This window comes from Heterocephalus glaber, unplaced genomic scaffold (assembly GCF_053883595.1).
Source record: "Heterocephalus glaber isolate CG9 unplaced genomic scaffold, H.glaber_assembly_v1.0 deba00001859, whole genome shotgun sequence".
Classification (NCBI taxonomy): Eukaryota; Metazoa; Chordata; class Mammalia; order Rodentia; family Bathyergidae; genus Heterocephalus; species Heterocephalus glaber.
The window spans coordinates 864381-881544 of NW_028258500.1; the positions used below are offsets into that span (position 1 = coordinate 864381).

The following is a 17164-nucleotide window of genomic DNA, read 5'->3' on the forward strand; positions in this document are numbered from 1 at the left end:
TAAATATTCTCGTGCACAAGTAGCTTCCTGGTCAATGACATTTATAGCTAAGTGGATGCACATTGAGGCAATACTCTTAAGTGAAATAAATAGGACACAGATGTGTAAATACCGAATAGTTTCTCTGGTGTGAGAAACTGAAATTGTAAATAAGGACTAAATGTCTAATAGGTAATGTGAAATAGGAAGAAAAGGGGCAAAGGGGAAGGAAGTGGGAGGGCTAGGGGAAAGGATAGAAGGGAATGGGATTAATATGAGAAAATGGAAAAATAGGAACAAAATTTTTGTAAATAGGGAGGAATGGAGGGGTTGAAGGGAGGGCTGGGCAAGGGTGAAAAACAAGAACCAAGAGAGACTATGTAAAGGTGCAAATTTCCAATGATGAATGTCATTATATTGTATACCTAAAATGTACCAATGATTAGAATGAATAATCGATAATGTAAAATAGGAATAAAAGGTCCAAAGGGGTAGGGGTAGTGGGAGGCACAGGGGAAAGGAAAGAAAGGAAAGGAAAAAATGATGAGAAATGGAAAAAATGGAAATAAAGTCTTTGTAAATAGGGAAGGGTGGAGGGTGTGAAGGGAGGGCTAGGAATGGGGAAAAAATAAGAACCAAGATGCATTATATAAAGGTACAATTCCCAATGAGAAATGTAATTGTGTTGTACACCTACAATGTACCAATAAAAGAATTTAATACAAAAAAATTGTATTTCTCTTACCACATCTCTGCAATTTCAGCAAGAATGCAATAGTTTGTCCTTGCAATTTTTAAATTTTTCTTACATTTTCAGATTTGATCAAGGACTAGCTCAAGTTCACTTCCTATAAATGGTCCCTCTGTTACTGAAGAGTGTATGAATCCCTACCTTCTTTTTGCAGGCCTGGGGATTTTACTCAGAGCCTGCCAAGTGCTCAGGCAAGTGCTTTAACCCTGAGCAACATCCTCCGGCCATAATACGGATCCTTCAGTTGTGAAGCATAGGTTTCTATGTATCCCATAAACTGGACTGGGTGTTTTTCTTTGGAAGTATTCTACTAATACACTGATATCATGTTTCATTTGAAAATGTAAAGTTATCATTTTCACTGGTGAGGCTCTGAATTTTCTTTTTTGAGTGCAGTGACAGAGATAGAGCCCAGCAGTTGAACTACAAACACAGCACTTTGATTTTTATTCTGAGACAGGCTCTTAACTTGCCTGAACTGGACTTAAACTCACAGTCCTGCTGCCCCAGGATCCAAAGTGTGTGGAATTACAGGCATTTGCCACCACACGAGGATAAGGCTATTCATTTTTGAGGTGTTATAACATAGAAGAGCAAAGATAGTATTTCATATGATAATTTCAAATTACATGCTTGTAAAAATATTATGTGCAATTTTCTCATTATTGCTAATCATAGATTTTATTCAATTTATTTGACATTATTAACAATAATATAGATTTATTTTGATTGTTTTTGGCCTAATATACATATTTACTGAAATAACTTTGTGTTTTTCCAGATTTATTTTAGTTTATACATGTATTTGCAAAGTTAAATATGTTTCGTCAGTTTAGGTGAGAAAATGACATTCTATTAATTGTATCAGGACATGGGTACAATACATGATAATTACATTCATCTCGGGGAGCTGTTACATATGCACATCACAGTGATACATTATAATTGCCCCAACCCTCCCCTGCCTCCAAACCTGGCCCATCTCCATATCACCTCCCCTTCTCCACAAAGTCTATGTTCAGGATTCCTGTCTATCTTTTCTTTTGCTCATCAGTTCACTTATATTTTAGATTTATCATAACAGAAAAACCATGAGATACTTAACCTTCTGTGACTGATTTGGTTTACTAAATATTATGACCTCGAGTGGCATTTGTTTTCTTACAAATGATTCATTATTCTTCTACGTGAATGAATTCTACTCCATTGTGTATGTGACAAATATATTACATAACATATAGTTTTACATATACTTTTATTTAAATATGTATATATAATAATGCTAATTATATTGATACATGATATAATTTAAAAGCATTTAGATCTACATATATATAATGTATAAACATAAGGTATAATTTTAAAGTATTTCAATGGATATTTGAAGATATGCACAAAAGTGCACCAAGATTTTGGTAGCCGTGAACCCAATCATTTCATTTCTCAGAATTCATTTTGTTTTTTAATTTTTATTAGTACATGTTTGCAGTATATGCAGTTTACAGTCATCTTAGGGAGTCAGTACATGTACTTAATACAGCTTGGTTCTTTTTTATTACCCTACCATCCCTGCCTTCAAGTGTGGGCAGAGTCCATAGCACCCTTGCGGTCCTAAAAAAGGACACAATCATCACTGCTTTTGATTACATCTTCCTTTCTCACGGGAGCAAAAGTCATCTTCTAGGATCTTCTGCTATGATACTTCTCATGACGATATGGGTTTAATGAGAAATTTCTCTTTTCTCATCATTGGTAAAAAGAAGAAAGCTGGAGAGCACTCCTGCATTTTCCAGCAGAGTAAATATTGTAGACAATGGTTATACAGGGAGACCCACAGCCTCAAATCTCTTGATTTTATGGGCATTGAAACTATTGTATGATACTATAATGCTAGTTATGGGTCAGTTTACATTTGCCAAAATCCAAATAATATATAACACAAAAATTGAACTCTAAGGTGAACCGTTGATTTTATTAGGATAAATGTATGATGTTGATATATGAATTGTGACATAGAAGTAAATGTAATGGTGAAGAGGAAGAGTGGATTTTTTGGATGATATCTTTAATTTGTGTAAACTTAAATTGTTCTTAATATACATTCTGTTCATTATAAGAAAAAACATAATTCCCAAGTAGGTAGTCCCAGGCCGTGTTACAAATTGTAAGGGGTCATAGTGAAAAAATACAAATTGAGTTTCAAAATTTTGTATGAATATATAGCTCAATAATAATATTTATATTTAGTAAATATCAAGATAAAGTAGGGGCTGGGATGGGCCTATAGCACTGCACTTTAATGCATTTTCCTGTCTCTTGAATAATCAGTGATGTTGAACATTTTTTTATATGTTTATTTGCCATTTCTACTTCTTTGTCTGAGAAATGTCTGTTCATTTTAAATGCCCATTTTTGGATTGGGTCTTTAAATTTGGGAGGTCTGATTTTTTTAAGTTCTTTATAGATTCAGGATAGTAGACCTTTGTCTGCAGGACCACTGGTGAAAATTTTTTCCCATATTGTGGGTTGTCTCTTCACACTGCTGGTGGTTTCTCTTGCTGTGCAGAAGCCTTTTAATTAGAAATTGATTGTTTGTGCTGGTTCACGGGCAACTGAGGTTTGTTCATAAAATCTTTTCCTACACTGATGTCTTCAAGGGTTCTACCTAACCTCTGTTCCAACTGGTTCAGAATTTCTATTTTAATATTTATATCTTTAATCCATTTTGATTTTAGTTTAGTGCATGGTGAGAGATATAGGTATAGTTTTAGTCTTTGGCAAGTTGAGACCCAATTTCTCCAGCACCATTTATTAAGGAGGCTATCTTTCCTCTAAGGAGAGTGTTTGGCTCCTTTGTCAAAAATGACATGGCTGAGTGTGTCTGGAGTTGTTTCTGCATTTGCATTTTCCTGTCATGTACAAGGTCCAAGGTTTGATCTCTAGCACCACAAAAAGATGTGCCTACATGGATATGGATTGTGCATTGGAAGATGCACCCACTATACACAGACACATGAGAGTACATCAGAGCAGGCATTTCTATGTTCCCAGATAGCCCACAAGTCTGACCTCCTCTGGGCCAGACTATTATTGTGAAATGAATTACAATTCAGGGTTATGTTGCTGGCTGGAGAGTGATGTCAGTTCCTGGATTCCTCTGGTCAGTTAGCATCACTTCTGTGGCCTCATGTGGGGACATGAGGAGAGACAAATCCTGGGCAGAGGATGATTTTCCTGCTACAACCTAACACTTGATGTGGAGTGGCCTAAGGCTTGCTGACCTCATCTCCACTTCCTTTTATGACCTGCTCTTGCAAAAGAAAAATTTGAGATATTCTTATTTGAGAGCAGGGCTGACAAAGGACAGAAGCCATTTGAAAACTGCATCAGATCTAAATTCACACAGTTCAAATATTTGGTTTTACATCAAGTCACCCTCAATACTATATTTGTTCACTCACATGACTCTATTAAAGGAGAACTTAAACTCACACAAAAAATAGTTTTTGTTTTGAGTTTCTTTCTTTTTGATAATCATGATAAAAAGGAAAAAAAACAGAATAGCAAAAAGGTAGCTTTTTGTTTACACAGTCTACCGTGCTTGAAATATTTTACAAAGACACATACAACGCTAAAGACATGTTGATATATAGAAATAGAATTAGTTGAAATAAAACCAATTAACGTGGTCACAAGTTTCATAGTTATTAAGATTATTGTGGATGCTTGTCACAATGTGGTTTTGACTCCTGCCAATTTTCCAGGCTTTTCCTCTGGGCTTTCTTCATTCAGCCTGACCTGATACCTCCTGAAGACCCCTGTAGTCATGTTCCAGTACCCATCTGCTCAGTATATGATGCAGGACTAAGAAATAAATACACTAAGAGACAGAACTAAGAGAGAGAAAGCAGGGTGCCAGGATGACCAAGGTCAGTGCAACTGACAAAGGTGCTGGCCAGTCCCAGGCACTGATTTTTATTGGCAATCAATTGGGATAAAGGTAAGCTACACTCAGTTTCTATGGTAAGCAATGGAAACAAGGCTCATAGAGGACAAGACAAAGCATTCTCGAATTAGGAACAAAATACACAATATGTGTGGTTGTAATTAGAACATTGTCCTTCTAGTCAGAAGGTATTAGTTGGGGGAACAGAATTTGGGTGACAGTTACTCTGATCTTGGCACATGGGCTTTGGCCAAACTCAGTTCTCAAAACAAGCCAATTGGGTTAGCTCTTCACAGCCTGCTTTGGGGCATAATCCATATTACAGTACTCTGAAGTATCAATCTTACATGATTTACTTTTCACATGCCTTGATTTCTTAAATGCCATGTGATAATGGGTGGCTTTGTCTTTAATGCAAATTATTGTGTTATTTAGCATTTGGTAATTGGCAAAATGATGTTTTCTTTCTAAAATTTACAGTGGGTTTGAACTCTCAGAAACCATAGATAATAGGAGTGAATAAATTGGTTTGTTCCAAATCAGAACTTTTCAGGGAGTCACTGGAAATACAATACATTCTTTCTCACAAAAGGCAGGTAGACTTTTTTTTGCGGGGGGGAGGTTAAAACAAAGAAGAACATGAAGAAAAGAGGTATCATTTTATTTTCATTTGATTTAACTTGAAGATTATTTCCCAATCACATTGTTCTTCACACATGACGTGAGGTCCATGCTGAGGACAAAGAAAATGGCACAGGGCTGAGAGTTCCCAACACAGTTGCTGATGAATAAATCAGAGATGCTCAGGAGCTGCCTTCTGCAAATGTTAGCAGTGAGAAAACCCATCAGTAAGCTGCTAATAAATAATGTAGAATGAGGGTCACAAAATTTTATATATATAGGGCCAGACAGTAAATATTTAAGTTTTCAAGATCATGTGACCTCTTTTGCATCTGGTTCCTCTACAGTTGAACTGGAAATACAGCCACAGAAAATGAGCATATAGATTGAGACCAGCCTGGACATCATAGTGAAAACCCACTTCAGGAAAAGAAAAAATAGTGTGATGTCTTTTCAGCAGATGATGTTACCCTTCTGTGGGGGATCCTTGAGGACATAGGACATCATATATCACAGAAAACCCATTACACTGCCAATCTTCAGAGTAGAAATTGAAAATGCATATCCAGCAATCTCAGTGACCAAGGGTATCCAAGCAGCATTTCACCATGCTAATAAATGTTTGGAAGCTCATGTCCACCACTTTGAGCACCTCTTGTAATAGTAGAGGCCAAAGGTAACTTGTATTAATCTCATGATGTCTCAATAAATGTAGTATTAAAATATTTATATATGTTTTTCTTTTCCTACAATGTGCACACATTTATAGTGGACTCTGTATATCATATATATATATATATATATATATACATATATATATATGATACATATGGTTTGATAAAACTATAATGAATTCTTACATTTAAAAAATTACTGTAAAAGCTACTTTGCTTTAATTTTCCCCAAACATTCCACCACACTTTATACACTCATCCTATTTTCCTTACTTCTTTCTGAAAGAGTCCAGGAAGGCCTATTTTATGAATGTCTTTACTTGTATTGACCTGGCTACCTCAATGACCTGAAGTGATTCAAAATGTTTACCTTTCATGATTATTTTTCCTTTGAGTAAGAGCCGGAATTGAAATGGTGCCGTTTGGTGAGTAAGATGGATTAAGACACAGAGTAATGTTCTATGAGCCTGCATTTCCATTGGACAGCACTAAGCAGTAATATTCATTTCATTTTTTATCACATATTTTAAAGACACTCAGAACAGAGAACTTCCAGAATTGTTCAGAAAGTGAAAGAATCAAGGTATGTGTGTTTGAAGGAAGAGAAAGTATTTTAGGTGGATTAACGGTAATGTGTCTGTTATGGTAAAAAAATTGTTTTAATTTGAACATTCTCTGCATAATGCAATCACACCTCATATACATAAGGAGTAACTGGAGTGAGCAGGAGAGTAAAAATGGAGATATGGTGGTGGTTTCCTTGTGGTGACAAAAATGAGTCACGTGCTGTAATTGTGGGAACCATCTAGAAGACAACATTCCAGGATGAACAGGTCTTGTGTGTATTGTGGGAATGGAACATGTTTAGAAATTTGACCTTCAGAAAAACACACACCTAAATTCATAATATAGCCACGTCACAATTTATACACAAATTTTAGTTTATTACTAAAAATGAGAGAAAAACAGGTGTCTTCATTTAGAATTAGATAGCTAATGCCTAAGATAAACTTTATGTTGAATCAAATGTTTTTTCTGTTTATGACTTTATTCATAATTAACACAATAACATCTTTTATTTTCAGATAACAGGGTTAAATAAATCAGTAATCTTATTATTACAATACATCATCATCATTTACATGTTAAGTGTATTTAATAAGTAACCCTATTTGAATTCATGTTCATTAGGAGTAATGATAGTTTTCCTTGTTCTGCCTTTGGGTTTTATTTTGTGGTACCGGGGATCGAACTGGGGACCTTGAGCTTGCGAGGCAGGTGTTGGAACCACTGAGCTAAATCCCCGGACCTAACTAACCCTATTTGAACAGTAGCTTAGAAGTGCCTCACATACACTTCTAAGTGCAGTGGGGGATATTGCTGCTCACAGGGATTATTAATAAAGGCCAGGATTGAAGTACTACTTCCCAAATGTCTCATGAAGGAGATTACCTTAAGTTGGTGTTGACATGGCTTTGATTATATTCAACTGGCAGATACAATTGGTTTAATTCAGAACTGGTCTAAGGCATAAGTGCACAGATTAATGGCTTCAGCTGGTGTGCAGAAGGAGAATGCAACTGCCACTGGCCATGGCCGAGACTAACCCAGGTTAATGGCTCTGTGGGGCCCGTATTAGCTGAGAGTATCTACAGCTGAAAAGCCCATGGTTCTTGCTCAACCTGTATAAGAAGTTAATTTTAATATAAGGGAAAGAACAAGTTCCCATTAACCTAAGATTCACTTCTTGCAAGAAAGCTTTGTTCAAGCAGAGAAAGACCCAACCGAAAAAGAGAACTATAGGCCAATCTCACTAATGAACATAGATGCAAAAATTCTTAGTAAGATACTGGCAAATAGACTGTAGAAGATCATACACCCTGACCAAGTGGGATTCATCCCAGGGATTCAGGGATGGTTCAACATATGCAAATCAATCAATGTAATACAGTATATCAATAGAGCCAAGAACAAAAGCCATATGATCATCTCAATAGATGCAGAAAAAGCATTTGGAAAATCCAACATGCATTTATTGATAAAAACCCTACAAAAAATTGGAATAGACAGTCTCTACATCAATCTGATCAAAGCCATCCATGAAAAACCACAGCCAAAATCATACTAAATGGTCAAAAACTGAAATCCTTCACACTAAAATCAGGAAAAAGACAAGGATGTCCACTATCACCACTCCTCTTCAATATAGTTTTAGAAACATTAGCCATGGCAATTGGGCAAGAGAAAGAAATAAAAGGAATAAAGATAGGAAACGAAGAAGTCAAATTGTCATTACTTGAAGATGACATGATTCTCTATATAGAAGACGACAAGAACTCCACCAATAATCTTCTAGACTTAATAACCAAATTCAGTCAAGTAGCTGGTTACAAGGTCAACAAACAAACATCAATAGCTTACCTCTACACAAATGACAGACTCACTGAGAGAGAAATAGGGCAAATAATTCTTTTCACAATAGCATCCAAAAAACTGAAATACCTAGGAATCAACCTAACGAAACAAATCAAAGACCTCTTCTCTGAAAACTATAGCACTCTGAAAAGAGAGGTTGAAGATGATATCAGAAAATGGACAGACATCCCCTGCTCCTGGGTAGGAAGGATTAATACAATGAAAATGGCCATACTTCCAAAACTGCTATATAGATTCAATGCAATTCCAATTGAGATCCCAGCAGCATACTTCACAGACCTTGAGAAAACAATACAAAAATTCATTTGGAGCAAGAAGAGACCCAGAATAGCAAAAGCAATTCTAGGTAACAGAGACATGGCAGGCGGTATCACAATCTCCAACTTCCAACTCTACTACAAAGCTACTGTGGTAAAACAGCATGGTATTGGCAAAGAAACAGACCTGATGACCTGTGAAACAGATCAGAAGATGCAGAAACAACGCCAGACACACTCAGCCATCTCATCTTCTATAAAGAAGCCAAATACCCTCACTGGATGAAAGATAGCCTCTTTAATAAATGGTGCTGGAAAACTTGAGTTTCAACTTGCCAATGATTAAAACTAGACCTATATCTCTTCCCATGCACTAAACTAAAATCAAAATGGATTAAAGATCTAAATATTAAAATAGAAACTCTGAACCAGTTGGAACAGAGGTTAGGTAGAACTCTTGAAGACATCAGTGTAGGAAAATATTTTATGAACAAAACTTCAGTTGTCCCTGAACTAGCACAATCAACAAGTGGGATCTCTTCTTATTAAAAAGCTTCTGCACAGCAAGAGAAACCACCAGCAGTGTGAAGAGACAACCCACAATGTGGGAAAAAATCTTCACCTGCTTTTCCTCAGACAAAGGTCCACTATCTCGAATCTATAAAGAACTTAAAAAGAACAGATCTCCCAAATTTAAAGACCCAATCCAAAAATGGGCGTCTGAAATGAACAGACATTTCTCAGACAAAGAAGTAGAAATAGCAAATAAATCCATGAAAAAATGTTCAACATCACTAGTCATTCGAGAGATGCAAATGAAACAATGCTGTATAACACCTCACTCCAGAAATCATGGCTGCTATCATGAAATTAACCAATAACCAATGCTGGCTGGGCTGTCGGGAAAGAGGAACCTTGCTCCATTGCTGGTGGCAGTGTAGACTGGTGCAAGCACTGTGGAAATCAGTATGGAGATACCTCAAAGAACTAGGACTGGAAGACCTATTTGACCCTGCTATTCCACTGCTAGGGATCTTGCCCAAAGAATTAAAAGAATCCTACCACAGTGATATATGTGCACCCATGTTCATGTCAGCACAGTTTGTAATAGCTAAAAGTTGGAAACAGCCCAAATGCCCACAAACTGGAGACTGGATAAAGAAAATGTGGGGCTTTTTTATAAAATGGAGTACTACTCAGCCATAAAAAATTAGAAATTAGAGACATTTATTGCTAAATGGATGCACACTGAGATGATACTCTTAAGTGAAATAAATAGGACATACATGTAAATACCAAATAGTTTCTCTGGTGTGAGAAACTGAAAGTGTAAATAAGGACTAAAAAGTATAATAGGTAATGTGAACTAGGAAGAAAAGGGGCAAAGGGGAAGGGGAAGTGGGAGGGGTAGGGGAAAGGAAAGAAGGTAATGGAAGTAATATGAGAAAATGAAAACCTGGAAACAATGTCTTTGTAAATAGGCAGGGATGGAGGGGTTGAAGGGAGGGCAGGGAAGTGGGAAACAATAAGAACCAAGAGAGATTATGTAAAGGTGCAAATTTCCAATGATGAATGTCATTATATTTTATACCTAAAATGTAACAATAAAAGGATATACAGTTTTTTAAAAAAGAATGCTTTGTTCTGTTTTTGCTAGGCCTCACCCATGTCAGTACTTCTGATAATCACTCCACATCCCTGACCATATGCTCACCCCTGGTGCTTTGTGCTCAATAAAGTACTGGCAAGTCTGAAGGTTCGGGATCTTTGCTCACTATAAGCTCTGACCTCCTGGGCCTCATTTCTTCTACTATTTATCTTTGTCTTCTTTCCCCATAGCATAACTAATTGGGGGTCAGAGGCTTTGTTGGGGGTCCCCAATACATCAGGTGAAGCCAAGGAAATTTCTCCAGACTCCTTCTTTCTATACTTTGTGGTCCTTGCTGCTACTCAGGATCATGGGACACATGGGACAGCACTGGCACTGTGTCCTGGCTACACTGTGACTTTGCTGGGTAACAGATTTTGGAGAGAGGCTCATGCCATAAGAGTGTCAATTACTCCAAAATGATCCACCTAACCTTCCATGGAGTCTACTGGCCTGGGTAGGAATTGTCACAGAGAGTGGCAGAGGATCAGATACATGGCAGGATGGATGCATCAACATTGTCTGAATGTCTTACCAGCAAGAACTAATGTGACTAAAGTTAATAATCTTCTGAGAAACAGTGGAGCATGTGAGGCTCTGAGATTCTAGAATCAGTGAGAGGAAAAAGTGCTTTTATATCCAACCAAAAGTAAAGAAATTTTTTAAAACATAAAATATTGACAGGCAAGTGTGAGAAAGGAAATACAAACCCAGTTACCAAAACAAAGTTTAATCAGCATATTTAAGGCACACTAATTCACGAAGGGGAAAAACATAAGGAAATACATCAGAAATATAATGATCTGCAAACAAAAGTTACCATATAAGTAATAAAAGTGATTGAGAACAACATGTGGAACCCAAAATAAAAGCAAGTAATATAATCAAACTTAAGCAAAAATATAAGGATTTATTGCAGAATTTACAAACAAGAAATTTCCAGAATAAAATTCAAAGTGAAAGGTGATACAGATATTAGTAACATTAAGATTATTATAGAAAAAAGAGTCAGTTGATTATTGAATTAAACCCCAATTTTTAATCTAATAACTACGTGAAAAAATTATGCAGAATTGCCTTAGAGGCACTATGTATTTCAGGAAGCACATTTTTTTTTTTTGTAACTAATAAGGTTGCTTTTTGACAGAATGTGTTTCATCTCTCAACCAATGCAGAGAATTTCTTTCTGGTCTAAACAAAGTAATGTAGCACTTAGGGGCAAAGATGCACTCCAGCCCTGCACTGGAGGCCAAGATGGAGAAGACCTCCATGGCCACCATGACCTTCCCCTTGGTGCTATGGTACACAGGGAGGAATGTGATCCACACACTGCAGAACACCAGCATGCTGAAGGTCAGGAACTTAGCTCCATTGAATGTGTCAGGCAGGTTCCTGGCCAGGAAAGCCACAGTGAAGCTCACCAGGGCCAGGGAGCCCAGGTATCCCAGGACACAGTAGAAGGCAGTGAGTGAGCCCTTGTTGCACACGATGATGATGTGGCCACATTCAGATTGGGCATCTGTGTCAATGTAGGGTGGATTTGTTCTCATCCAGACTCCACAGAGAGTGAGTTGGATGAGGGAGCAGATGGGGATGACGTAGTTAGGTGCTCCTGATACCAGCAACTGCCTCATCCTTCTGCCTGGAGCAGTGACCTTAAAGGCCAGCACCACAGTGACAGTTTTGGCCAAGACAGTGGAAACAGCCACAGTGAACACAACTCCAAATATAGTCTGCTGGAGGATGCTGGTGGCTGTGTTGGCCCAGCCAGTGAAGAGTAAGGAGCAAAGGAAACAGAAGGTGAGGGAGATGAGGAGGGTGTAACTGAGAGCCCTGTTGTTGGCCTTGACAGTGGGAATGTCTCTGTGCTTCACAAGGAGCCCAAGAACAGCAGCTGTGAGAACGGTGAGACTCAGGGCAGTGTTAGCCATAGCCTTCCCCATGGGGTCTTCATAAGCCAGATAAGTGTCAGACTTTTGGAGACAGTGGTTTTGCTGAATTGTGGCATACTGATCATCAGGACACATCATACACTGCTCCATATCTACTGACAATGTGAAATTGTTATTAGTTCAAGTTCCTTATTTCTCTCCCATTCACTCACACATTCACAGACTTTCACAGGATTTCTTGAGCCAAATTGTCCTTTTTCTGTTTCTATTTTATTTTTGTTTTTCATTTAAATTTTTTTCTTCCATTTTAGGTCAGATTATTGAATTCAGTACCTTTGTACTGAGCTACATCACTACTCCTTTAACTTTTTTTTTTAAATATTGAAATACAGTCTTGTTAAACTTACTGACATTGCCAAGGCTGCACTCAAATTTATGATCCTTTTGCCTCAGCCTCCCAGAGTGCTGGACTTCCAGGTCTACACTGCCATGTCCAGCTTTTCATTTGATTTTCTAGACACCAAGGAAAGGAATGTTATATTTACAGTATCTTTCAATTGATACTGGGCTTTTCTTTACACTTGTCCACTTCCACAAAACATTAAAATATCTGCCTATCAATAGAAAACCTTTAAAAGTCATGCTTTATAGATTTATTCATTGAACAAATGCTGGAGAAACCTAAATAATTGACTAAATTCTAAGGATATGATAAATATTAAAATGTCCATTAGAATATCATCTCTCACCCCATGAAAGCTTGTTGTTTTCATGAAAACATCTGTTTGAATTTGCTTAACAATTGGATTGAATCTGTAGAATCAATTGTAAAATACTGACATTTTCCCATTGGTGACCATTTCCATCCAAGAATTTTCTTCAATCAATTACTTCAATTTCATTGTTGGAAAAACTTTCTATACTTAAATGTTGCATCTTTCAGAACCCTTATTAGTTTTATCTCTATCTACTTAATACTTTAAGATTTATTAAGTGTTAATTTACACAATATTATCTATGAGTGGTTGATAACTGAGCTGCAGAGATAGGTTATTTTTCACCTTAAATTATGTTCCATCAACACTAAATTCAATCATTAATTTACATGGGTTTTATTCTTACACCCTAACAGCATAAGATAATTACCTCAGATGTATTCTTCTTTCCCAGTACATGATTACTTTTATATGTGTTTCTGAGTGTATTTTATCATCAGGGACAAGTAGCATAATGTCTCATAGAAGAGGTCATAAGGAAAATTCTACTCTGATTTTTGCTTTAGAAATTTAACCACAAAATGTGTGGTTTACTTTAGGTTTGTATAAATGTCATTTATGGATGTAAATAGTTTCTTCCTATTCTTAATTTATTAAATGTTTGTAAGTCAAGGAAGGGATTTCACTTTTAGTATATTTTTCTTCATTAATTGATATTATTTCTCTTTTCACAGAAGTAGTGCACTAAATTATATATCATAGACTGAATTTGGTCATGGATTCCCTCCTTAGAATATAAGGCTAAATTTGGAATAGAATAGGCCAATTTAGTTCCCCAAGGAAAGTGGCCTGTAAACTTAACATCTTGTAATGACACTGTCAGCTATGGATAACGTAATGCAGCTTTTCTCTCTCTTTCTAAAAATATTAATTTGTACATGTTTACAGTACATAATGAATATATTCACTGTAGGAAATCAGTACTTGTACTTAACACATCTTAATTCATTTTCCTCCCCCCTCCCCTCCCTTTTTATTGTGTTAGCATCTGATTCATTTTTTTATTTTATAAATTCTTACATAGTTAATTATACACACTGACAAACAGACTAATAAGCCAAAAACCACATAAGACATATAAGGCAATTATACTAAATCAAGGAACACTTATTGATACACTATCCATGTTGGATTACAATAACTCTATTTCTCTCTCTTTTTTCCTCTTCATTGTCTTTTATTTGTTTTTTTACATGTTTAGTTTTTCATAGAAGAGAAACTATACAATATTTATGGTTGTGTGTCAGACTTACTTCACTTAACATTATGATCCCAATCTGCATCCATTTTTCTACAAATGACTCATGTTTATCCTTCTTTATGAGAGAGCACTACTCCATTGTGCATAAGTACCACATTTTCTTTAGCTTTCCTCTTAACAAAAATTATTGTCCCATTTTTCATTTTCTCTGAAGGAGTTTAAGTAAATCATTATTGGCATGCTTTTGAATTCATTGATATTTCACCACTGGTACATTTTTTCACTTTTGAAATCTCACAGCATTTATTTTCATTATATTTTATTAGTGCCTATTAATTTTACAAAATATTGAGTTTCCACGTGGTATTTTTCTTCGTGTGCATAATATATTTTGTCTCTGCCTTATCCTCTCTTACATCACATCCCATTTTCTCTTTTCTAATAACAGCCCCTCTTCCACTTTCATGCCATCTGTTTGGATTACACATATCAGGGAGAGTCTTCATGAGTCTGGATTATTTCACTGAACATGAGGATTTCCAGTTTCATTATTTTCCTGAAAATGACAAATTGCATCTTTCTTTATGACTGAATACTTCAGTATTCATATATACTGTCTTCTTCATCTACACACCTACCAATGGCAACTTAGGCAGGTTTAATATTTTGCCTATTATACATAGTGCAAAGTGAGCATATACAGGAAGGTATCTCAGTAGAATGGAGAGTAATTCCTTCATGTATATACTATGATTAGTGTAACTGGGTATATGGTAGATAAGGTATTTTTTATTTTAATACTTAATACAAATAAAAGTTTTGGGATATATTAAGCTAAGGTCTCATATTTGTTAGTAGACGACATTTTGTCATCATACAATCTGACCAAGTGGGAATTCATCTCAGGGATGGAGGGATGGTTCAAATGCAAATCAATCAATGTAATACACTACATCAATAGAGCCAGGGACAAAAACCATATGATCATCTCAATAGATGCAGAAAAAGCATTTGACAAAACTCAACACACATTTATGGTAAAAACCTAACTAAAAATCGCAATAGATGGTCTCTACCTCAAATTGATAAAAGCCATCTATGAAAAACCAACAGCCAATATCATACTAAATGGTCAAAAACTGAAATCCTTCACACTCAAATCAGGAACAAGACACTCCAGTTCAATAGAGTTTTGAAAACATTAGCCACAACAACTAGACAAGAGAAAGAAATAAAAGGAATAAAGATAGAAAATGAAGAACTCAAATTGTCGTTATTTGAAGATGACACAGTACTCTATATAGAAGACCCCAAGAATGCCACCTAAAGTCTTCTAGACTTAATAACCAAATTCAGTATAGTAGCTGGATACAAGGTCAACACACAAAAATCAATAGCTTTCCTCTACACAAACAACTGACTCACTGAGAGAGAAATAGGGCAAACCATTCCTTTGACTACAGCATCCAAAAAATTGAAATACCTAGGAATAAACCTAACAAAAGAAATCAAAGACCTCTTCCCTGAAAACAATAGCACTTTGAAAAAAGATATTGAAGGGGATATCAGAAAATGGGAAGGCATCCCTTGCTCCTGGGTAGGAAGGATCAACATAGTGAAAACGGTTATACTTCCAAAATTGCTATATAAATTCAATACAATTCCAATTGAAATCCCAGCAGCATACTTCATAGACCTTGAGAAAACAATCCAAAAATTCATTTGGAACAAGAAGAGACCCAGAACAGCAAAAGCAATCCTAGGTAACAGAGACATGGCAGAGGGTATTACAACCCCCAACTTGAAACTATACTATAAAGCTACTGTGAAAACAACAGCACGGTACTGGCAAAGAAACAGACCTGAGGACCAGTGGAACAGATCAGAAGATGAAGAAACAACTCCAGACACAGTCAGCCACCTCACATTTGACAAAGGAGCCAAACACTCTCCATGGAGGAAAGATAGTCTCTTTAATAAATGGTGCTGGAGAAATTGGGTTTCAACTTGCCAAAGACTAAAATTAGACCTATATCTCTCACCGTGCACTCAACTAAAATTGAAATGGATAAAAGATCTAAATATAAAAAGAGAAACACTGAACTGGCTGGAGCAGAGTTTAGGTAGAACTCTTGAAGACATCGGTATAGCTAAAGACTTTATGAACAAAACCTTAGTTGCCCATGAACTAGCACAAACAATCAACAAGTGGAATCTCTTTTTACTATAAAGCTTCTGGACAGCAAGAGAAACCACCAGCAATGTGAAGAGACAACCTACAAGGTGGGAAAAATTTTTCACCAGTGGTCCGTCAGACAAAGGTCTACTATCTCAAATCTATAAAGACCTTTAAAAAAAAAATCAGACCTCCCAAATTTAAAAACCCAATCCAAAAATTGGCATCTGAAATGAACAGACATTTCTCACACAAAGAAGTAGACATGGCAAATAAACATATGAAAAAATGTTCAACATCACTGGTCATTTGAGAGATTCAAATGAAAACAACGCCGAGATTCCACTTCACTCCAGAAAGAATGGCTGCTATCATGAAATCAACGAATGAAAAATGCAAGCAGGGCTGTGGGGAAAGAGGAACCCTGCTCCACTGCTGTTGGGAGTGTAGACTGGTGCAACCACTGTGGAAACCAGTATGGAGATACCTCAAAGAACTAGGACTAGAAGTCCCATTTGACATTGCTATTCCACTGCTGAGGATCTTCCCCAAAGAACTCAAAGAATCATACCACAGTGATATAGGTGCGCCCATGTCCATAGCAGCACAGTTTTTGATAGGTAAAACTTGGAAACAGCCCAAACGCCCATCAACTGGAGACTGGATAAAGAAAATGTGGTTTTTTTAATAAAATGGAGTACTACTCAGCCATAAAAAATGAGAAATTAGAGACATTTATAGCTAAGTGGATGCATATTGAGGCGATACTCTTAAGTGAAATAAATAGGACACACATGTATAAATACC

General features: G+C 36.5%; 1 protein-coding gene across 1 annotated transcript; it reads right to left on the reverse strand.

The window, feature by feature from the left end:
• Positions 1–11411: 11411 nt before the first annotated feature.
• Positions 11412–13029, reverse strand: LOC110347495 (vomeronasal type-2 receptor 116-like). Its single transcript, XM_087204038.1, has one exon. The coding sequence runs from the start codon at positions 12352–12354 to the stop codon at positions 11437–11439; it is 918 nt and encodes a 305-aa protein (XP_087060164.1). The 5' UTR covers positions 12355–13029; the 3' UTR covers positions 11412–11436.
• Positions 13030–17164: the final 4135 nt, after the last annotated feature.